The sequence below is a fragment of the Harpegnathos saltator genome, unplaced genomic scaffold (genome assembly GCF_003227715.2).
Source record: "Harpegnathos saltator strain DR-91 unplaced genomic scaffold, Hsal_v8.6 scaffold156, whole genome shotgun sequence".
Classification (NCBI taxonomy): domain Eukaryota; kingdom Metazoa; phylum Arthropoda; class Insecta; order Hymenoptera; family Formicidae; genus Harpegnathos; species Harpegnathos saltator.
The window spans coordinates 965983-989417 of NW_020229935.1; the positions used below are offsets into that span (position 1 = coordinate 965983).

At 45.4% G+C, this 23435-nt stretch overlaps 3 protein-coding genes across 4 annotated transcripts; 2 read left to right on the forward strand and 1 right to left on the reverse strand.

Annotated features, from left to right (window-relative positions):
* The first annotated feature begins 11061 nt into the window (after positions 1-11061).
* On the forward strand, positions 11062-13555 carry LOC112588115 (uncharacterized). The gene is made up of 6 exons (XM_025296708.1): positions 11062-11149; positions 11224-11349; positions 11452-11596; positions 11831-12370; positions 12634-13474; positions 13528-13555. Exons 3-6 carry the CDS (start codon positions 11491-11493, stop codon positions 13553-13555), a joined length of 1515 nt encoding a protein of 504 aa, XP_025152493.1. The 5' UTR covers positions 11062-11149; positions 11224-11349; positions 11452-11490.
* Positions 13556-15599: 2044 nt separating this feature from the next.
* Positions 15600-20094, reverse strand: LOC112588111 (putative nuclease HARBI1). Its single transcript, XM_025296703.1, has 4 exons — positions 20072-20094; positions 19731-19988; positions 19423-19638; positions 15600-15705 (listed from the first exon to the last, which is right to left on the reverse strand). The coding sequence occupies exons 2-4, from the start codon at positions 19972-19974 to the stop codon at positions 15614-15616; spliced, it is 552 nt and encodes a 183-aa protein (XP_025152488.1). The 5' UTR covers positions 19975-19988; positions 20072-20094; the 3' UTR covers positions 15600-15613.
* LOC112588112 (uncharacterized) lies at positions 16328-17158 on the forward strand. Of its 2 annotated transcripts, XR_003112564.1 has the most exons (3): positions 16328-16642; positions 16851-17018; positions 17117-17136. XR_003112564.1 is itself a non-coding variant. In XM_025296704.1 (2 exons), exons 1-2 carry the CDS (start codon positions 16385-16387, stop codon positions 16911-16913), a joined length of 321 nt encoding a protein of 106 aa, XP_025152489.1. In that variant the 5' UTR covers positions 16328-16384; the 3' UTR covers positions 16914-17158. The 2 variants fall into 2 exon arrangements, 1 of the variants encoding a protein (XP_025152489.1); XM_025296704.1 differs by having other exon boundaries at positions 16851-17158.
* Positions 20095-23435: the final 3341 nt, after the last annotated feature.

Genomic DNA, 23435 nt, shown 5'->3' on the forward strand with positions numbered 1-23435 from the left:
TCGGAACACAAAATTAGTATTTTTGAAAAGGTTATCTAATGATGCTACAGTAGACCGATAGATGGCGCTCTAATTGCAAAAACAATTCTTTCTCGCAAGTGAAAGTATTTCTACAGCTAATATGAGGTTAACGTCTTTCGTTGATTTTGTATCTGACTTTATTAAAAAACTACGTTTAGCATAACCCATTAACAACGACGTGGACGTAGTAGTTTTTTGTTCCCTTCGGGGTGCTTGTTTTTAGTGAGTCCCCTTGCCTCTCACTTATCGGGGTGCTTGTTTTTAGTGAGTCCCCTTGCCTCTCACTTATCGGGGTGCTTGTTTTTAGTGAGTCCCCTATAAAATACACTAGGTAATAAAACATTCGAAGAATTATAAATTGACGAACCTCATTTTATTAACGATAAACTGTATTCTTGTAGTAGCTTTCGGCTTCTCTACCAGCCATTATTTAATAAGCAAATTAAAAATAAACCTGTCGAAAACTAATCTATTGAAGTAGAAATGAAAATGTTTGTGATTCCATACTCGTGTAAACAATATTCAGCAAGATAAGAGTTCTTTTCTTTATTAATAAATACGTAAACAAAAAGTGGACTATTTTTGTTGTGATTTTTTTTGCTTCATCCATTTGGTAGGTACTTTTTAAATGACACATTAGTTCAACTGTTTAAGTTGATTCAAGCAGATGAACCTTAATCTATAAAGAAAAATTTTACTTGAAAATGTGTTTTTTCTTTCAAAATGGCTCATCTTAATGAACGAGAAAGAATGTCATTACTAACGATGGTAGGCTGGGGTGAGGAAAAGGTCATACTCGGAAGCAAGAGATATTTTCAATGATACTTTTCGAATTGAAATGGATCCTATCTCCAAATCGACTGTGGAGAGAACGGTTAGAAGATTTGAAGCTACAGGCTCTATGAAAGATCGAGCTAAATTAGGAAGATCAAAGTCAGCAACAAACGAAGAAAAAGCGTTGAATGTTTTATTATCATTTACGGAAAATCCTCACAGTAGTCTTCATAGAACTGCCCAAGCTCAAGAAATTGGTACATCTTCAGTCCGCAGGATTTTGAAAAGTAATAAATTGCATCCTTACAAAATGACACTTGTTCATGAGATAAATGAAGATGATCCCGACCGACGTTTAGAATTTTGTGAGGACATGATACTTAAAATAGATCAAGATCTAGACTTTCTTTACAACATTGTATTCACAAATGAAGCAACATTTCAATTGAATGGTACTTGTAATCGGCATAATTGCAGGTATTGGGCAGACGAGAATCCACATTGGATGCGAGAGAGCAAAACCCAATACCCACAGAAATTAAAGGTTTGGGCTGGAATAATAAATAATCATTTGATTGGGCCATTCTTTATCGATGGTAATCTTACTGCTCAAAGGTATGAAAACATGCTTCGAAATGAAATAATTCCAACAATAAGGGAGATTGCTGGCGATAACTTGGAGCAGATTTGGTTTCAGCAAGATGGTGCTGCACCTCATTACGGACGGAACGTTCGTAATTATTTAGATGAACATTTTCCTGATCGTTGGATTGGACGAAGAGGTCCGATCGAATGGCCTGCCAGGTCACCAGATTTAACTCCACTTGATTTTTTCTTGTGGGGTTATTTAAAAAATCGGGTTTACGAAACGAAACCTCAAAATTTAGATGAACTGCGTCAAAGAATAATTGATGTAGCTGCCCAAATACCTGCAGAATACTTAAAAAATTCCATCGAATCTGTTTACCATCGATTAGCTTACTGCCAGGAAGTAAACGGTGCACAATTTGAGCATTTACTACAGTAAAGTTATTGGCGGCAATCATGAGAGGCAAGGGGACTCACTAAAAACAAGCACCCCGATAAGTGAGAGGCAAGGGGACTCACTAAAAACAAGCACCCCGATAAGTGAGAGGCAAGGGGACTCACTAAAAACAAGCACCCCGAAGGGAACAAAAAACTACTACGTCCACGTCGTTGTTAATGGGTTATGCTAAACGTAGTTTTTTAATAAAGTCAGATACAAAATCAACGAAAGACGTTAACCTCATATTAGCTGTAGAAATACTTTCACTTGCGAGAAAGAATTGTTTTTGCAATTAGAGCGCCATCTATCGGTCTACTGTAGCATCATTAGATAGCCTTTTCAAAAATACTAATTTTGTGTTCCGAAGCGTATGTCCCGACAAATTTGACCGTTTGCAGACTTCTGATCTGTATTTGTTTTTCTGCGATTACAGCGCCATCTATCAACAATTCGAAAAAAATATCCCGAATAAAAGTAACTTATTTTTTCATGAAGAATCCAAATCTGCAATAAAAAATGGGGGTTCCCATTTAAGATTTCAAAGTTGCCCCCGCCCCACCCCCAAGGGGTGGGGGTGGGGGGTCGTATTTGGTGTCATTCGATAGATTTTTGAAAAATATTGAACACGTGTTTTTCAATTTTTCGATCCGATGTAAATTTCGCGAAATATTCGACCGTCCCGCTTCTTTTGGCACACCCTGTATATATATATATATATATTAATTATATTTATATATATGTGTGTAGCTAATTTAATTTAAATGTAATTTTATTGAAGACACCACATGTGAGGTTGTGATTGGTACGTACGACATACGTGCGACATACGACAACGTCTTCCGACTGATTATAAACGTAGCTTGATGAGCGTGCAATCGAGGGAACAAAGATACGAGAGAGTTTCAACCACTAATCTTTTTATTAGCTGCACTGATTGAAAAATCCTTTTGCATAATGAAAGTACTTATAATAACGAAGTCTGGAAAGCAGAGTTTTATGTAAAATTCGACAAAAAATTTAACAACTACAGTTTCATTGTAATATTAATATATTACTCTACGCGTGAAATAGACAAGGATAGTACGATTGTGTTAGAGATTTTTACTTTACTAGAGACTGGACTTCCCCTCCCCCGTGGACGCCACCTTGCCGTGGTGGGGGAGCTTGCGTACCCCGATGAGGTACAGAGCTGTATCGGCGAGGATTTCGACCCCTGGAAGGTTCTACCATGCCGGAGAGATCTGTACTGAGAGACCAGACTAAGAGCGTCCTTATTCACTCTCGGAGGGGCAGCTGCCTCCGAGTTTCATACAGGGACCGGAGGATCGTACTTGTACTTGTACTTGTGCGACCCAAAGGACCTTACAGCGCGGGCAGAACGGGCTCGTGAGCCGGGTGAAGGCAACCGTTCTAGGGGAAGGAAAACCCTGATTGCAAACCCGTACTTGTCAGGACGTATAACCTGACACGATTGCGAGGGGCCAGGATGCTTCGGCATTCTGGTACAGGGGGCTCAGGCATCCCCGGCAGACCCTAGCCTATCACACCGTAACCCTAGGTCATGTCTCTGGGGCCGGGGGTCTTGCCTTAATCGGCCGGATCGCGAGGCGGGTCCTCTATAAAACACCACGTAATCCTACGGTTGAGGCATGCCACGCCTATGGGATGAATGGTAGGTGCGTGACCTGTCGCTAGTGGTTCCTCACCCTGGGCACCTGGCGAACCCAGGGGACACGTTAGCCTTACCCCGGGCAATGCGGGGGCTCTGCCCGGGATTAATGATCCATTCCTGCCGCACTCGTGAGACTCAAAATGGATTCCAAATTTATAAAAACAGAACCCAACGAATCTTCGGACTCTGAGTCTTCGGACTCACGGTCGCTAATGGACGGGCGTAGCAGCCCGTCCTTGGACCAACCACCCACCTTGGTGGGTGATTTTTTGAAGGTAGGAAAGGAGGGAAAAGAGGTGGTAGGAATCTGCATGGCAGGCGCCTCCTCCCTTCCTCCCGGGGAAGTAGAGCGAGCAAACTCCAGGGGGCTAGCCCCTGGAGGGTTGCTTATAGAGGACCGTCCTCGACACTGCGCCTCCCTGACCGCGGGGATGGTGAGGTGAGCTCGTCGGGTAGGACGACACGAGCGGCCACCCAACGAGGAAGTAAGAAAGGGTCAGGGTCTGGAGGCCCGGTACCAGCGGCCGAGAAACCTGGTCCCCTCTGTTCTAAGAGGGGACATCAGGACAGGAGTCGGGATGTTGGGACCTCGGGGCCTGCGAGGACCGAAGGGGCATCGGAGAGGACCACCGGTGGGCCGGTGGTCATCTCCGATATCCTGCTCTCGCAGGACTCGAGAATCCCGGCATCCCGACTAGGGGAGAGGACTAGGGAGCCGACAAGCTCCAATGCGAGCAGTAGCAGCAGCTCATGCGTCGTCACCGAGGGTCCAGCGCTGATACAGGTGAAGAGGGGACGCGGTAGGCCCGTCGCCACCGGTCACGGCGTTGGGATAAGGGAGAGAAAGGAGGCGGAAAAAGAAGAGAAGAAGAAGGCGGAGAGGACAAGATTGGAGAAGGAGATCCAGGCGATACTGGACGCAGGGATGCTCCGGTCCCTTGGTGATAAACGCCCCATGGAGGAGGTGTTTAGGGACAATGCCGCTATGGGGCTCCTGAGGGAAGCAAGGGTGAGTGAGCTGGCTTAGGAGGCAGGTCGCGCCCTCGGCGCGATTCGGCTGGTCTCACGGAGATCCAAGACTCTTAAAGGGACCTTCGTGGGAACGCTGAATCGCGCCGTGGGGGTCTCCGAGGCCGTGCTCACCACCCTGATGGCCAGGGTGGCTGGCAGGGAGAAGGATGGGGACGTTACCCTGGCTGAGAGGGAGGCGGAAGAGCTTCGAGAGGAGCTGAAGAAGATGAGGGTGGAGAACAGGCGGCTAGCGGAGGAGCTGGAATGGACGAAGCGACTTGTCGCTACGTCGATTCCTAAGGCTCCTCCGGCGGCTGCCTCTTCTCCACCAGTCTTGTCGAGGAGGCTGACCTACGCGGAAGTGACCGGGGGGTCGTCTTCGTCGTTGTCGGCCGTAATGAGTGAGGAGGAGGAAAAGAGGAGGAAGGAAAGGGAGGGGAGGGAAAAGGTTAAGAGGCGCACGAAGAAGAAGAGGAAAATAGCCATAACCTCTCCCTCCACTCCCACACCCACCATAATAGGGAGGAAGGACCTGGACATCCCAGTCCTGGACGACACCATGGAGGACCTGAGGGAAACCCCTCCCCCCATGGTGAGGACGATAGGGGAGGAGAAGGAACTCGACGCTGCTATGGGAGCCCGGCTCCTGGACTGCGGCTGCAAGGCGGAGATCGACCGGCTCAGAGCCGTGGTCGACCGCCTTGCGGCCGCAGGTCCGGGAGTCGGGACGTCGGCGGCGTCGGGAACCTCGATACCTACCCCCTACGCAGGACCAGGAAAGGGGAGTGGGATACGGGAAGCGGCCCCTCCCAAAGAGGTGAGGATAGTCCCCGAGGCACCTGGAGGACAGAAGGGCAGGGGAAAGAAGGAGAGGAAGAAAGAAAATAAGAAGAGGAGGAAGATCAGGGCCAAGATGATGAAAGAGGAGGAGGAAAAGAGGACCCGTGAAGGAGGCAAAGGCATTGCGGCCAAGGACCTAATGGACGCAGGTTTGGACTCTGCCCAGAAGGCGCTGAGGTGGGCGCTCCATGTTGGCCAGGAGCCGAAAGAAACCTGGGCACAGGTGGTTGGCAGAATGGAGCAGCAGAGGAGGAAAAAGGAGGAGAGCAGGACGAATGGCCCGGCCGGTCAGTCGACCCCTCCTCCTCTTTCTCCTCCAAAGACTAGATCCGGGGGAAGGGGGGCCGCAATGGCGGAAATGGGCCCCGGTTTTCGCATCCAGAGACCGGTAAAGGTCGCAGCGCTGCGACTTGCCGGCCTGGATGCGACAACCGGGGCCGACGAAGTGACGGCCGTCGTGGCCCGCACTGGGGGGTGCTCGCCCGAGGAAATTTCCCAGGGCGAGATGAGCATCACCCTGCGGGGAATGGGCGCAATGGTGGTGCGGTGTCCGTTGGCAGCGGCCGCAAAGGTCGCCGCCGCGGAACGGGTCCACGTAGGGTGGACCCGGGCCGGGGTGACGGCGCTGCCCGCTCGCGCAGTTCTGTGTTTCCGGTGCTTGTTACCGGGACACGTGCGCGAGCGGTGCACGAGCGCCGTCGACCGCAGCGATCTATGTTATCGCTGCGGTACCCCCGGCCACCGCGCCAAAGGGTGCCCGCGGGCGGCCAACTGCCCCGTCTGCGCGGAGGTGGGCAGGCCCTCCGGTCATAAGATCGGAGGGCCTGCCTACGGTCCCTCCCCAGGCAAGAAGAGGAAGGGGAAGAAGGGAGGAGGAGCGAAGGATGCAAAGACGGTGGAAGCCCGGAACATCGCTGATGCATCGACACAGCCCCTGCCGGAGCAACCAAGGGAGGGGAGCAACCCCTTCCCCAAAGGAGGACCATGAGAAGGAAGGGAAGGCTGCGGATTTGCTGCCATCCGCCCCAGCTGCAACTCAAGAGGGGGACCTCATAGACCTGGACTGGGAGGAAGCAACGCCAGGTATAGAAGGATGGGGCGAGGCCCAACCAGCTGCAGCCGGGAGGAAAAGAAGGGATAGAGGAGACATGGACCTCCTAACAGGAAACGAGGAATTGAAGGTAAGGAGGGTGGAGCCTACGGGCTCACCCCCAACTACTGTAGAGAAAGGGGAGATGGAGGGAACGCCACCCCCATCTCCCTAGGTTGCCGATTCCTCCTCGTACTCCCGAGAGGAGGAACTCGTACAGGTAGGGACCCCCCGCGACTCCGCGGAGGCACCTACTGAGGCACCCGCTGAAGAGGCCACCACGGCCGAAACCTCCCCCGGGGAACCCGAGACGGCTGAACCGTCGGTGGATGACCAGGTGGAGGTTGAAGTAGGCAGCCCGGAGGAGGCGTGCAAGGTGTAACCTTCATGCCACTCCGGGCCCTACAGGCCAACGTCGGCCACGGCGCCAAGGCTCAGTACCTCTGCATGCAGAGGATGACTGAGCTGGGCGCCGGGCTGGCGGTGGTCACCGAGCCGTTCTGAATCCCGGTTCGCAGTGCGAACTGGTTCGGAGGTCCAGATGGCTCGGTGGCCTTGGCGACAAACCCTGCGACGGGGGCCCCACCCTGTACATTCAGGGAATGAGGGCCCTCGTACGTGGCAGTCGACTGGGGGCCCATTACTGTGGTGGGGATTTATCTTCCCCACCGCAGAAATAGGGCCGGTCTCGGTCGTCCCACCCCGATCAAGGCGGTCCTGGGCAGGATCGGGGAGTTGGTGCGAAGATGCCATCCCCGACCAGTCATAGTTGCCGGGGACTTCAACGCCCACTCGGATGGGTGGGGTTGCGGTCCCTGGTAGCTGGACCGCCGGGGGGACACCGTGATCGGCTGGGCGGCGGGACTGAGCCTCATTCTTATGAATGAAGGCTCAGAAAGCACCTGCGTGCGGCCGGGGGGGGTGGAGCCTCGGTCATTGATTTGACCTGGGCGACCCCCTCGGCCGCGGGGTACTTCCACGAATGGAAGGTGGAGGTGGAGGGGGAAACACTGTCTGATCACAGACACATAGTGTGGATCCTCCGCCTCCCCAAACCCCAGCAGGTGCTCATCCGCCGCCCCGGGGAGAGGGAATTCCCTCTCCCCAAAAGATGGGCCCTTAGTCGGCTGGACGCGGACAGGTTTCGGGCGGCTGTCCTTGCGGCATCCTGGCACCTGGGGGAGGTGCCGGAGGGGCGGGACCCCGGCCCCTGCAAAGGGGCCGAGGAAATAGTGGGCATCGTGGCGTCGTGTTGCGACGTCGCGATGCCCCGATCCCGTCCCCGTTCTCGCCGGGCCACGTATTGGTGGAGCAGGGAGCTCAGTGAGCTCCGAGCTTCCGCCATAGCAGCTAGAAGGCTGCTGATGCGGGCCCGGCGAGACGGTGGGGATGTCGCGGGGACAAAAAGGGACTACTTCCGAGTGAGGAAGTCCCTAAAAGCTGCCATCGCCGAGGCAAAGCAAGCGGTCTGGGAGCAACTGGTGAGCTCCCTGGACGACGATCCGTGGGGGCGCCCTTACAAAAGGGTGACCGGAAAGGTTCGCCCTTGGGCGCCCCTACCGACCGAGCAGTTGGACCACCAGGCCTTCGGAGGGCTCCTGGATACCCTCTTTCCGAGGGCAGAAGGGGGCCCACCCGTGATCCCTCCCCAGAAAGGGGGGAGGAGATTGGGACGAGGGCCTGGAGGTCAGTCCAGAGGAGCTCGCTGAGGCCAGGAAGAGGCTCGGGGCCAAGGGCAAAACCCCTGGCCCCGACGGAATTCCTGGCCGCGCCTGGGCCCTTGCACTCGACGAGGGAAACCTGTTCGCGGCCACGCGCAGGGTACTGAGCGGATGCCTCAGGGAGGGGGTATTCCCCCCAGAGTGGAGGAGGGCCAAGTTGGTCCTCCTCCCCAAGGAGGGCAAAGCACCCAGTAGTGCGTCGGCCTACAGGCCGATATGCCTGCTAGACGAGGCGGGCAAGTTGCTCGAGCGCATCATTGCCGACTGCCTCGTCCGGCACCTGTCCTCGGAGAGGCCGAACCTCCACGACCGCCAGTTTGGGTTCAGGCCCGGGAGATCAACGCTGGATACTGTCCAGTGTCTCCGGGGCCTGACTCAGGCGGTCGTGGAGAGGGACGGCGGGGTGTTGCTGGCCGTTTCCTTAGATATAAGGAATGCCTTCAACACTGCCGTGGCCGGAGATTGGGCGGGCGCTCGTGCATCACGGCGTGCCCACCTATCTCCAGCGTATTCTCTCGGCTTACTTCGGGGACAGGGACCTCGCCTTCCCAGTGGAGGGCGGGGTCCAGGGCCGGCGCACCATGGAGCGCGGTGTTCCGCAGGGGTCCGTCCTGGGCCCCTTGCTATGGAACATCGCGTTCGACCGGGTGCTGAGAACTCCGCTCCCCCCGGGCTGTCACGTCATCTGCTACGCAGATGACACTTTAGTGGTGGCCGGGGAGGAGAACTGGGGGGATGCCCGCCTCCGCGCGGAGGCGGCACTGGTATCGGTGGTGGGCACCATAAAAGACCTGGGCCTTTCGGTGGCGCCCCAGAAGATCGAGGCTGTATACTTTTACGACCGAGGTCGAGGGGCGCCTCCGGAAACCCAGGTCCTTGTGGATGGCGTCCACGTCCGCGTCGGGCCGACGATCAAATATCTCGGCCTGACGTTGGACAGCCGTTGGAGTTTCGGGCCCCACTTTGGGAACCTGGCCTCCCGGGTGCGCAAGGCGGGTCTGGCGGTTGCCAGTCTGATGCGCGCTCAGGGGGGCCCGGGTTGGATGGCATGCCGCCTGTATGTCACGCCGTGCTCTCGATCGCCCTTTACGGGGCGCCCATATGGGCGCCTAGCCTCTTGGTCTGCCGGAGGGGAAAACGCTCCCTCCGGCAGGCCTTGAGGCCGGTGTTAATAAGGGCGATTTGGAGGTATCGGAACGTGTAGTACATGGCGGCGACCACCCTGGCCGGCGTCCCTCCTGTGGAGCTCCTTGCCGATGAGAGATCCGTTCTCTATTGGCGAGTGAAGGAGCTCCGCGCGGAGGGGACGCTAAGGGCCAGGGATATGAAGGGCCTGAAACTCTAGGCCAGAGACCGGACCCTTCGGAAATGGAAGGACGAGTTGTCCGACCCGAGGGTGTCCGGTCCCAAGACGGCCGCGGCTGTCCGCCCCTGCCTGTCTGAGGTGACGGGCAGGAGGGGACGTGGAATGTCATTCCACCTGGTGCAGATGCTGACCGGGCATGGTTGCTTCGGTCGGTATCTGCACCAGATAAAAAAGGAGCCCACCACTCGGTGCCACCACTGCCCCGTTATCGAGGACACGGCGCATCACACCTTGTCCGCATGGGACGGCTCGGCATGGGACGAGGAGCGCTGCATGGGACGCTCGGCATGGGACGAGGAGCGCCGTGTCCTCGAGGGGGCGGTGAAGTGCCGAAGGGGGGAACTTTCGCTCCCGCACATGGTCAAGGCCATGTGCGGGAGCGAGGAAGTGTGGGACGCAGCGGCCTCCTTCTGTCGGGAGGTAATCTCGCAGAAGGAGGCCGCGGAATGGGGACGCCGACCAGGAGTGCGTCGCAGGAGGCGACGCACCGGTCGGCGATCCCCGGGAGGAGGTGTCGGCAGCGGACCCGAGGTGGCATCGGCCGAGGAGGACTCGCCCGTCGATAGCGATGGGTCGGGGACTCCTCGGCCGCCACCATCCGGGTGGGGGGGGACTAGGTTTCCCTGGTCCCCTCCGCGCGGTCGGACAAGCAGGGAAAAGGGGGACGGTGTCCCGGTTGGGGCCGGGCCCGCTCCCCCAAAACCCTCCCCCCTTTTTTTAAAGGGGGGAAGGGTAAAGGAGGGGCGTGGATATCCCCCTCCTCCTAATAGGTGTGACCAGAAGGCCAACCGGTGGGGCAACTCACCGGGGACCGCGCCTTGGACTCCCTTAGTGGGACAGGGCGCGGTACATTGATGGCGTGGGGCTCCCGGAGAGCCCTGTGGCCGGGGGGCTGGGGAGGGAATGCGGGAGCAGTTCCCCCATCTTCCCACCCAACGGCCCGACAGGTAGATATCCCGCAGGGGTTTTAGTCGGTAAGAGTCCGACATAACTCCCTCTCCCCCAAGGGGAGGGGGTATCCATGATGGATTTCCCCTGCGTCACCAAAAAAAGAAAAAAAAAGAGACTGGACATGTGCCCGGAAAATGGCGGTGAATGGTCTGTTCTTATTAACTGCACCACGGAACAATTGCACAAATTCAGTAATTAAAAAGAACAGACTACAATATTCATGAACTCGTGTGTGCATTTCATCGTGTGCGCTGTAATCCGTTGCTACGTGAATTCTACGTCGTGTAAGTATCATGATTGTTTCATTGTAATCACGAAATTTAACATCCTTACAGTTGAAATGAAAACGTAAAAAAATAATATGTTCGATGTGCGAAAACTATAACGCTGTGAAAATATTTACTAACTTTGTACTTTAAAGTTATGAAAACAGTAACAAATATTTATGTTGGAAAACTGTAATATATATAAATATGAACAATATAATAATATTTAATATTTATTTTTGTAGGTATAAATATGCCAAGCTGCAGTGTGCCTGGGTGCTCTAGTCGTACAACAAAAGGAAAAAAGATTCATAGCTTGCTTTCCAAGTGATCCAAAACGAAAGGTAATATGGATCAATAATATAGGCAAAGTTAATTGGGAAGCAACCAAGCATTCATATATATGTGAAGTAAGTAATCACAATCCTTTCTTCTGTGTTATTAATAAATATCAAAATGCTGATTAGATAAAAAATGTTTATAGTTACATTTTGCGAATGACACATGGGAGAAAACCCGAGTCGACAGAAAACGGAAGTTGAAATGCAACGCTGTGCCCACAATTTTCTCTGTTCCATCGGAAAGAAGTGGCACGTGTATTATTACGAACGTGAGTTCTCTTGCTATGCGTACCTTTGTTAAAATGAATGAGCAATGTACGTACTTATAGTTCAGCCAAAATCTATTTATTGAAATAATGGAATTATTTCAGGATAGTACTAATAAATCTGTGGAAATACAGCCTAATATAATGTTCGAAACATTGGATCATCAAGCATCAATTCATGAAGACGTTACCACGAAACAAAATAACTGTCTCGGATCAGATGTTTCTGATATTACTCCATTGATATCGAGTACGTTTGCAAGTTTGATTATATGTAATTATTCTTTTGAACTACCAAATTCAACTTATTGCAATATATTATTATGTTCCCACACAAGAGAACTTGAAGAAGTCTTTAGGATGTCTTTAAGACACGTCAAGACATGTGTTTAATATATCTTAAAGACATATTAAAAGTCTCTTATGCGCCTATTTTAGACATCATGTTGTATGGGTTACTTATACGACATATACGTTTTTGTAGATCCGTCCATTTCTAGCCATTCAAACGAAACATGCAACGAAGTTGATGACGTTCAATGGCTGAAGAAACAACTGGAAGAAGCAAACAAAAAACTTGATATGGCCAACAAAATTATCTTGAAAAGTAATCAATGCAACTATCTGTTAAAGAAGCAGGTTAAGAGGTTAACTACAATGCAAAACAATTCAAAGGCTCAAAATGATCACAGTTTGGAATCATCATTGAAGCGATTATTTAATGATGATCAGATTAAAGTTCTCACGAATAAATCCTCACGCGGCTGTGTGTGGTCGAACGACACCATAAAAACAGCACTTCGGCTGAAGTTTTCCTGTGATTCTAATGGTTATCAGGAGTTACGAAAGCAAAATATGCCTTTACCGTGCGAACGTACACTCCGAAGGAAATTAGAACATATTCAATTTGAAGAAGGAATTTGTGACGATATCTTTAAGTTGTTAGAAGACAAGATATCTCAGTTTCAAGATGTTAGAGAAAGAGATTGCATTCTTGTATTAGACGAAATGTCTATTGCACCAGGTAAACACTTCGACTCCTCGACGCGGTCGTATTGCGGAACTGCATCGTTTCGTACGCGTAATGGTATGTCTTGAAAAATAGCTTCATTACAATTTGATACTATGATTTGTTGTTACTCTTGTATAATTATAGCCAATTGTTGCATAAGTTTAGCCAGTTCTGTCTTCTGGGCGTTATCATTCTTTCCATTTTCTACGGTTTTTCTATAATTTTCTATCTTTCTATAATTTTTCTATCATTTTCCTGTTTTTTCATGCATGTAGGTGAAAGTGTTGAAGCTACGCATGGTTTGATTATTGTGCTTGCTGGAATATTTTCACGTTGGAAACAAAATATTGCTTTATATTTTACACCTGAAAGTTATGATGGAGCATTGCTACATCCTATCGTGCTTGAAATTATTCAAAAAGCTGAATCCATCGGACTTTATGTACATAGCGTTGTAAACGATATGGGACCAAATAATTTAGCGATGTGGCGTACATTTCGTGTTGGTTTTGCTGGACGCCATTCACTAATAACGAACTCAATTATCCATCCTGTAGATAATAATCGGAAGCTTTGGTTTATCGCTAATACTGGCCATCTGTTAAAGAATTTAAAATACTGCTTGCTTAATAACAAAATCATTACCTTGCCTGAGAAATTCACGAATGCTAATAATCTTTCGTCTTCTGTGGTTTATTGTTCGCATTTAGAAGAACTGGCTGAACTTCAAGAAAATTTACAACTAAAATTAACTTCGAAAATAAAAGTAGATGATTTTTCAAGTAGTACTTTTCAGAAAATGAAAGTCAATAAAGCTAAGAATTTTTTTTCTCGCGATGTTAGTGGCAGTCTAAAATTTATAACGACGCAAGATCCTAAAAAAGAGTATCAGACGACAGCCTTGTTCATTGAAATCATTTCAAAATGGTTTACGGTGATGACTTCACATACTCCAAACCTCGCATTGAGAAAACTTCCACGTGATGAAGTATCTAAAAATAAATTTGAACAAACAATAGCATTTTTAGAATCTATTATAGACATTTTCCAAGAAATGTTAGTTGGAAACGGTATGCAATTTAAACCTGTGCAACGTGGAGTCATTATTACCAGCAAGTCAGTCATTGAATTATCGACGTACTTAATTAATGAAAAAGGCTATGTTTTAGGTGGCCGATTAACATCAGACTGTGTTGAAAATATTTTTTCTTGCGTTAGAGCTAAACAACCTAGCCCAAATGCATTACAATTTAAACAAAATTTGAAGATTATTGCAATTTAAAAATATTTAAAGCCAGTAGGTAACTCCAGCTATGAAGAGGATGATAGGATTATTGCTGGTGATTTTTTAAGTAAGCCCAAAGCAAAAGAAATTAAAAGAAAGCTGCCACTTGCCTCTGACAACTTGTCCACAAAGGTGATAAACTTAGGGAACATTGAAATGAATGTATTATACAACATCGCCGGATATATTCTTTCCCGTATTTCCAAATATAATGTTACATGTCAATCATGTTTAAAGTCCGCTGGATCTCCCACATATAAACCGATCTCAAATTTTGCAACATTTGTACAATTAAAACGTTTTAAACGTAATACGTTATTTTTTGTCAATAGCGGAACATTTTATTATTTTCACCAGATGGAAATTGTCTTTAGGCAATATCTTCCATATTTTATAAATAATTTTGATGCAACAAGTTTTGATTTAGTAAATTTTTTTAAGGAAAAACTGCAGTGCATTCAATGTGATGTTTTGAAAAACTGTCACAATATAAAATCTAAAATTATGATGCGTTTTATTAGATTTAGACTTCGACTAGGCAACTACAAACGCAAATTACCAAATAAAATGTATAATAGTAAAACTATGGCAATGCATGCGATAGTACGATAGTATTATCGCATGCATTGCCATAATTTAATTACTTTTCATTAGCCACATAACATTTTGTATTTAAGTTAACATTATGTACGATAGTTCTTTAAGTTATATTATTGTTTAACATTACCCTTACGAAAGGAACACTCAACGATACGAAAAAACATTCAAATATTGAGTGTTTACATTCAAATTGAGTGTAAACACTCAATATTTGAGTGTTTTTTCGCTTTGTCGAGTGTTTTTTTCGTAAGGGTATTTCAACAATTGTACCTGAGATTACAATATATAAATAAAAATGATAATAAACATATTTCCTTTCGGTATTATATCATTTGTGATTACTATTAATTCCCTATTATATATAATATTTATTTACTTACGACGCATTTTTTATAAAATACATTCATAAACCATTATTTCGTATAATCATTATGTATACAACATTAATTTAGCAAACCCAGTAGTGTATTTTCATAAAATAAATTTGTAAATCATTATTTCGTTTAATTATTATGTATACATAATTCATTTAGCGATATCACTATAAATTCGGAGTGCGAGCGTATATTTTCAATTCAAATTTTATGCCTGTTCACGCTCAGTGAGCAGGGTTCCGTATTGGCTCCGCCATTTTCCGGGCACAGGTTACGTGCACCAATCACGCGGAACCCCCTGATAGCCAATCTCTAGTAAAGGGTCTCTAGATTGTGTCTGCTTGCAGCTCCATCGATTACGATTATGCGGAACTAATCTACTGTTCTGTTTTACCCCAAAGTGTAGCAAAAATATTCCGCTTACACACACATCCAAGCCATTTTTTCTCAAATACTATTCTTTTTACACTGATTTCTGAGCTCACTTTTGTTACTTTAGTATTATTCTTTCATATTATGGCTAGTACGGAAGCAAAGCTTTTGCATAGATAAACTGCAGAATTGTTATAATTAATAAGTAAAGTTACGAGCTGACGCAAAACATGATAACGAAACTGTAATTTTGTAATTTTTCATTGAATTTGACATAAAACTTTATGTTCCGTACTTCGTTATTATAAGTACTTTCGCTGTACAAAAGGATTTTTCAATCTGTATAGCTAATAAAAAGAATAGTGTTTGAGAAAATTGAGTCAATTTGTCGGTAAAACAGACGACTCCAGGATCCCCTTAATGACGATTCTAATAATTCTAAATCGCAACTATTAGCTAAATTGTGCAAAACACAACACGCGTGTATTACTTGGACTATATGTCCAATATTGCGTAATTTTAAATGATAAAGTTGTCTAAATCTTTTAAGCAACCAAATGCATTTTCTATTATTACACGACACGAACTTAGTCTTTCATTAAATCGCCACGCTTTGTGCATGTGTTAGATGTCCATTGTTTCGATATCAAAATTGTCTCGAACAATCAAATGTTCTAAGCAGGGATAGGCACTGTCCCCAACTAAATACGATTCTCCTGAAACAATTAAATTATATATGTATACATATATATATACAGGGTGCACGATTTATCTGAAGACATTGAAATATCTCGAGAACTATGCATTGGATAAAAAAAATGGTTAATGAAAGTTGTTAGTCTCGAAGGGGGACATCCAATGATACCAAACCCGACCTCCCACCCCACCCCCTGGTGGTTGGGGTTGGGGGCAACTTTGAAATCTTAAACGGAAACGGAAACCTCCATTTTTTATTGCAGATACGGATTCTACGCCACAAAATACGTAAATTTTGTCAGAAACTTTTTTTTTATTCGTGATAGATGGCGCTGTAATCGCAAAAAATTATATTTTCCGCAATTCTCCAGAAATGATCATTAGATTGAGAAATAAAAAATACCTGTTCAATATTTTTAAAGAACATAATAAAAGTTATTCCCCATCCTCTCGGGGTAGGGTGGGTGGTAACGTTCAAATCTCAAATGGGAACCCGAATCGAAGAGGGAACTGCTCGACGCGCCACTGTGGGTGTATGGCGAACTACGGCTTATTATAAAAGGCAGTGCAATGCGGTCAGAGCTCACTTTTCTTTCAGAATTAGAACTGAAAGTATCTCTAACAATTTCATTTTATTTGACTAGTTTTTATTACCTGCATATCTACCCTTCATTCTTCGAACAGAATTGCAAGTGGAAAATGAATTCTGCAACCGTAGAAGAAAAACTTGAAATGATTCTGATTTATGGTGAATGTAGGAGGAATGTTGACGATGCTGTTGCCTTGTATGCTGAGCGTTTTCCAGACAATGTTCGCTCACATTTTTTGTTTTACAAAGTTGTGACTGCCTTTATCTCGGATGGCAGCGTACAAACTAAAAAAAGAAAACGAAGAACAACTGTTACAGGAGAAGTTAATGAAATAGCTGTGCTAGCAGCTGTTCACCACAACCCACAGGTAAGCACTCGGCAATTACATCGCGATTTCGGAATTTCCGGAGATAGTATTCGCAGAATATTGCATCGTCATAAGTATCACCCATATCACATTTCACTGCATCAAGAACTTCATGGCGATGATTTTCATAATCGAGTGGTGTTTTGTGAATGGGCACTTCAACAAATGCAAACGAACCCCAATTTCATTGCTAATGTACTATTTTCAGATGAGTCTACATTCACAAACCATGGTGGCGTTAATCGACATAACATGCATTACTGGAGTGTAGAAAATCCCCACTGGTTATGACAAGTTGAACATCAACGTTCTTGGTCGGTTAACGTTTGGTGTGGAATCATAGGGAACAGACTCATTGGTCCTTATTTTATTGAAGGTAATTTGAATGGAATCAAATATCGAAATTTCCTGGAACAGGAACTACCACCACTACTTGATGTTGCCTTGGACGTTCGACAAAGTATGTGGTTTCAGCATGACGGTTGCCCAGCGCATAACTCAATAGCAGCACGAGAAGTATTAGACCGTGATTACAATGGTCGGTGGATTGGCAGAGGTGGCCCGATTAATTGGCCTGCTAGGTCGCCTGATTTGACATCGCCAGATTTCTTTCTGTGGGGTTACCTAAAAGATAAGGTTTATCAACAAGTGCCAACAACTCGTGAAAACATGGTAGAACGCATAAGAAACGCTTGCGTCGAAACTCCCGCAGATATGCTTCTATCCTGTGTACAGTCATTTGAAAAAAGGATCAATAAGTGTATTGAAGTTGAAGGTAAAAATTTCGAACACTTACTCTAATTAATTGAACAGTGAGAGGCAAGGGGACTCACATTAAAAAAGCACCCGAAGGGAACATAAAACTACTACATCCTCGTCGTTGTTCCTGTGTAACGCTAAAAGTAGTTTCTCGGAAAATTCAACGCTATCTATCACGAATGAAAAAAATTGTTTCAATAAAAATTTCACGTACTAATTCTGTAATGAAAAATGTGGGTCCCCATTTGATATTTGAACGTTATCACGCACCCTACCCCGAGAGGATGGGGGGGCATAACTTTTATGTTCTTTAAAAATATTGAACAGGTATTTTTTATTTCTCAATCCAATGATCATTTCTGGAGAATTGCGGAAAATATAATTTTTTGCGATTACAGCGCCAGCTATCACGAATGAAAAAAAAAGTTTCGGACAAAATTTACGTATTTTGTGGCGTAGAATCCGAATCTGCAATAAAAAATGGGGATTTCTATTTAAGATTTCAAAGTCGCCCCCAACCCCAACCACCAGGGGGTGGGGTGGGAAGTCGGGTTTGGTATCATTGGATGTCCCCCTTTGAGTCTAACAACTTTCATTAATCACTTTTTTTTATCCAATGCATAGTTCTCGAGATATTTCAATGTCTTCAGATATATCGTGCACCCTGTATATACGAGGGTGGTCCGATAAGTACTTAGCCTACAAAAGAAAAACGAAAATTTTGGAAAAGTGGCGATTTATTTCTCAACATAGTCTCCTTTTAGCTCGATACACTTGACCCAGAGATGCTCCAACTTCTTTAACCCGTCTGAAAAATACGTTTTCTCGAGGTCTGCAAAGTAGGCCTCCGTGGCGGCGATGACCTCCTCATTCGACTCAAATTTCTGCCAGGCGAGTGACTTTTTCAAGTTTGGAAACAAAAAGAAGTCGCACGGAGCCAAATCTGGAGAATACGGTGGATGGGGCAGCAGTTCGTAGCCCAATTCGACCAATTTGACCGTGGCGAGGGCGAGGTGTGAGCCGGTGCGTTGTCATGGTGGAAGAGCACTTTTTTCTTCGCCAAATGGGGCCGTTTTTTCTGCAATTCGGCGTCGAATCGGCCCAGTAATTCGGCATAGTACAGCCCTGTGACCGTTTTGCCCTTCTCCAGGTAGTCGATGTAGATCACACCTTGTGAATCCCAGAAAACGGTGACCATCACCTTTCCGGCCGATAAGACAGTCTTCGCCTTCTTCGGAGCACGTTCGCCGGGTGAAGTCCACTGTTTCGACTGTTCCTTGGTCTCTGGTGTGTACCAGTGGATCCATGTTTCGTCGACGGTCACGAAACGACGCAGAAACCCCTTCGGATTGCGCTTAAACAGCGTCAAACACTGCTCTGAAGTGGTTTCACGGTTGCGCTTGTTGTCCGGAGTGAGCAAACGCGGCACCCATCGCGCCAACAGCTTTCTCATGCTCAAAATCTCATGCAGGATATGACCCACGCGGTCTTTTGAGATGCCTACTGTCTCAGCTATCTCGCGAACCTTCAATCGGCGGTCTGCCAATACGAGATCGTGGATTTTTGTCATGTTATCCTCCGTGGTAGCCGTTTTCGGGGCACCTGGGCATGGCTCATCAAACACCGACGTGCGACCACGTTGAAACTCGTTAAACCAATTTTTGACGGTCGCCATCGAAGGAGAAGATTCACCGTACACAGCATCCAAGCGCTCTTTGATTTCATTGCGCGATTTCCCTTCCAAAAACAAGAATCGAATCACCGACCGATATTGCTCTTTTTCTATTTTTCTAAAATCCGCGGACACGCCCGCTTCCACACGCGGTCAAAACAAAACTAAGAGTCCGATTCGACTGAAATTTCGACAGTAGCCGTCTACGAGAATGTACTACACGATAATAAATTTTTCTTGCGATAGTGGCGCCATCGGGCGGTGAGGCTAAGTACTTATCGGACCGCCCTCGTATATATATATATATTGCGTGTATGTATGTATATAATATTATTTATATGCATTTTACTTGGACAAATTTCTGCAAGAGATTCATTCAAAAGAGATTCTCGAAACACTCGCGCATCATGCACTGATCCAGGGTAACCAATAAATACATCAATAAATTTCATCTTGTGATCCACAACACCTTGCAGGTATATAGGAAAATATTGTTTTCTATTAATATACGACTCGTGATCATTTTGTGGTTTGTCAATTCGAATATGTGTGCCATCTATAGCACCTAGAGAAAGAAATGTATAAAAATATATCTATGTCAATATATTGTTGCCAGTTGTTTAAGTAATGTATTAATTATAAATAATATAAACTCACCAATAATTCCAGGAAATCTTTTCGTCTCCAAAAAATATGCCATTGTTGCTTCTTTCTCTTCCAGTGTAGGAAATTGTATTATATGTGGAGCAAGTTGCATTAAAAATCTTGTAACCCTTGTTATAATAGCATACAGGGTACTTATAGCAATTCCAAACCTGTCTGCCACATCACGATATCCTGTACTCTCGTGACCGACATACCATAAGTAAGTTAAAACATGCTTTTCCGCTGTTATTGGCATATAACCTGCATGTTCTGTAATATTAGTTCATAATAAGAATATTTCATAACATTCAATTACAACAAGTTGTAGTGGATTGTAAATATCAATACAATACCTTGTAATGATGTAAAAATATCTGATACTGAGAAACGTGCAATAATTTCATATGCTATCATGCGTGAGACACGGAAATGCATAATAAAATCGCAATGTATATAACTTCTGGTGATATTTTCGATGTAAATCGAAATATTCATCAGTTATTAAGAGTTCTTTGAACAATAGTTTTATGAGAATTATCGAATGTTTAAACGACATAGCAAGTCAAGTTATTTCTTGGCCAAGAGGGGATGAACTTGTTAGAGTAAAAGTAAATTTCAATAGCAACTCATTATTACGAGGTATAATTGGTGCCATTGATGGCACACATATATTTATAAAAGCTCCTAAAGTGTGTAACTACACAATTTATGTATAGTTTCAGTAAACTATAAATATAAATAATATCAATAATATAAAATGAATGTTACAATATCAGCTCAAACATATCAGGTATAGTAAAAAGAAATCCATTATTTTTGCATGAAATTGAAGGCTTTAATTACCATAGTTAGAATGATCCGATTTAAGTCAAATATGCGCCGTTTTGTTCGATAACTTGTTGCCATTTTGAAGGTAATTTCATTATGCCTCTCTCATAGAAGCCCTCGTCTCTATTGGCAAAAAATTGAGACAGTCGATTTTCACAAGCCTCTCTTGAAGCGAATTTTTCACCAGCAAAATTGTTCGCCATGGACAGGAACAGATGGTAATCACTTGATGCCAGGTCCGGACTATAAGGTGGATGCATAAGAACCTCCCAACCAAGCTCCCGGAGCTTCTGGCGAGTCACTATCGATGTGTGTGGCCTGGCGTTGTCCTGATGGAACACAATTCCTCTCCTATTGGCCAAAGCTGGCCGTTTCTGGGCTATTGCTTCCTTCAGACGGTCCAATTGTTGACAGTACAGTTCCGAGTTAAGAGTTTTGCCGTAGGGGAGCAGCTCATAGTAGATAATTCCCTGCCAATCCCACCAAACACACAGCAAAACCTTCCTGGCCGTCAATCCTGGCTTGGCCACCGTCTCCGCCGGCTCACCGCGATTCGACCACGACCGTTTTCGCTTGACGTTGTCGTGATCCACTTTTCATCACCAGTGACCAACCGCTTCAGAAATGGGTCGATTTTGTTGCGATTCAGCAGCGATTTGCAGATGGAAATTCGGTCAATGAGGTTTTTTTTCGTTAACTCGTGTGGCACCCATACATCGAGCTTCTTTTTATATCCAGCCTTATTCAAATAGTTCCAAACGGTTTTTTGTGCAATCTTTAGCTCTTGGGCAATCGAAACAGTGCTTACATGACGGTCGGACTCGACAATGTCCATGATTTTATCGATATTTTCGACAATTGGCCTTCCAGTGCGTGGTGCATCTTTGACATCGAAATTACCGGAACGGAATCGACGAAACCAAAATTGCGCGTGATTGGCTGTTACAGTATCAGGACCATAAGTACTATTCACATTTTCAGCCGCCTGGCTTGCGTTTTCGCCTTTATCGAAGAAAAACTGTAAAATATAGCGTATTTTCTCTTTGCTAGTGTCCATCTTTGACGCGCGCTCAAACAAAACTGAGTCAACTAATCACAAAACTGTCAGAAAAGTTTTTTTAGTACGAAATCTCATCTTTCTAACGCCATCTAGTGGAACCCGATCGGACTTATGCAACGCGAGATACAGATAACTAAAGCCATCTATTGGAAAAATAATGGATTTCTTTTTACTACACCTGATATGATATGTTATGTAGCAGATAAATGTTATGTATATATTACGTAATATATAACAATTACAAAATATATCACATTTTTTAGCTGATATTGTAACATCAATGTTATATTATTGATATTTGTAGTATTGAGATGTCATTATAATTATGACATTAAACTGTTGGCTGGAAAAAAATGATTTCATGTATTAATTCTTTTCTTCTAGGTTGACTCCTAATATTATAGAACATATAAGAAGTCATACGCAATAATTTTATAAGCAATCTGTGATGCCTGCATGAAATTCATAGACTGTTTTGCAGGATTTGCAGGTTCTGTGGGAGACCTGAGAGTATTAAGATATTCAGATCTATGGAATAAAATTCAAGTGAATAAACAGGCCTATTTCCCATATGATGAGTTTATTATTGGTGATAAGGCATACCCTGTCTTAACGTGATATATTACTCCATACATTGATCGTGGTCAACTTACGCCTGTAAGATGTAATTCCGTTACATATTATATTTTTTTTCCAATAAACTGATTGAAATACTTATATACTTTATAATATCCTTTCAGGCCCAGAAGAGATTTAACGCCATTCTTTCATCAAAACGGTCAGTGATTGAAAGTGCATTTGCACTATTGAAAGGCAGATTTCGTGGACTAAAGTTTCTCGATATGAATCGAGATGACATGATTCCCTTTGTTATAATTGCTTGTACAATATTGCATAATATCTGTTTGAATGGTGTCGATGAAAATGATGTACATGATTTCATATATGAAGGTATGGAAATTGAGGATGAGAAGGCTTATGTTGGGAGTGTACCAAATAAAAAAGCTGGACAAATAAAACGTGATTATTTGTGTGCACTTGTCGTTCAACCTTAATAGTGATATATAATCAACTTAATCTTTTTCCTTGTAAGTCACTATATAAGTATGTAAACATTTAAGTCATATACTGCTTAAGATATAAAATTTTATAATTATTAAAATAGTTATTAAAATATTATTATGGTTAGTTATTTGACAATAAAGTTCACTAAGAACATTTAAATATAATAAGTACGATATTGTATAATTTACAAATAATAACGAAAACATCACTAAAAATTCTCTTTTTAATTGAATTGTATCTCTAACATTGTAAAATCACATGTATTATCTTATGTTAATTCTCCGCGTACAATGTTAGATACAAAACTTGTAACGGTAACGCCCGCGGGATTCGGTGCGATCGGTCGCCCCACCGTCGCGCCCGGCTCGCCGCTTCCGCGACGCCTCGCTCGCCGCCGCGTCGGTGCGTTACTCGGGTGAAGGGCTGATTCAAGGTAGCTTCTCGGAAGAAATGTGTGTTCAGCGTTTCTGTATTAACAAGTTGGGTGCGTCCCGCAAGGCGCCCCCGTTTATTTAAAAGACGTTCGATGCTATATAAGATATATATATATAAGTGTATGTGGGCGACTCGCTGGCCCGGTGTGGCGTCGGCGATGTCCGTTCCTTAGTGCCCGTGCTTCCTGCGTAGCCGCAAGGATGGTCCCCTATCCGCGGGATCAGAGGGGAGGTTCCGCGGCCTCTTGGCGGTCCGACGTCCTCGGCCACGAGTCCTGTTGAGGGCGACTTACGCCAGCTGTTCTTTGGATAAGCGGGAGGTGGTTTATT

Bases quoted from the DNA above. Each gene is read 5' to 3' on its own strand.
- LOC112588115 (XM_025296708.1), top strand. From the start codon at position 11,491: ATGTTCGAAACATTGGATCATCAAGCATCAATTCATGAAGACGTTACC. The intron at 11,597-11,830 runs GTACGTTTGCAA...ACGTTTTTGTAG, and splicing joins TATTACTCCATTGATATCGA to ATCCGTCCATTTCTAGCCAT. The intron at 13,475-13,527 runs GTCAGTCATTGA...GCTATGTTTTAG, and splicing joins GGAGTCATTATTACCAGCAA to GTGGCCGATTAACATCAGAC.
- LOC112588112 (XM_025296704.1), top strand. From the start codon at position 16,385: ATGAATTCTGCAACCGTAGAAGAAAAACTTGAAATGATTCTGATTTAT. The intron at 16,643-16,850 runs GTAAGCACTCGG...TACTATTTTCAG, and splicing joins CTGTTCACCACAACCCACAG to ATGAGTCTACATTCACAAAC.
- LOC112588111 (XM_025296703.1), bottom strand. From the start codon at position 19,974: ATGCCAATAACAGCGGAAAAGCATGTTTTAACTTACTTATGGTATGTC. The intron at 19,639-19,730 runs GTGAGTTTATAT...TTCTTTCTCTAG, and splicing joins AAGATTTCCTGGAATTATTG to GTGCTATAGATGGCACACAT. The intron at 15,706-19,422 runs GTAAAATGCATA...TAATTGTTTCAG, and splicing joins TCTTGCAGAAATTTGTCCAA to GAGAATCGTATTTAGTTGGG.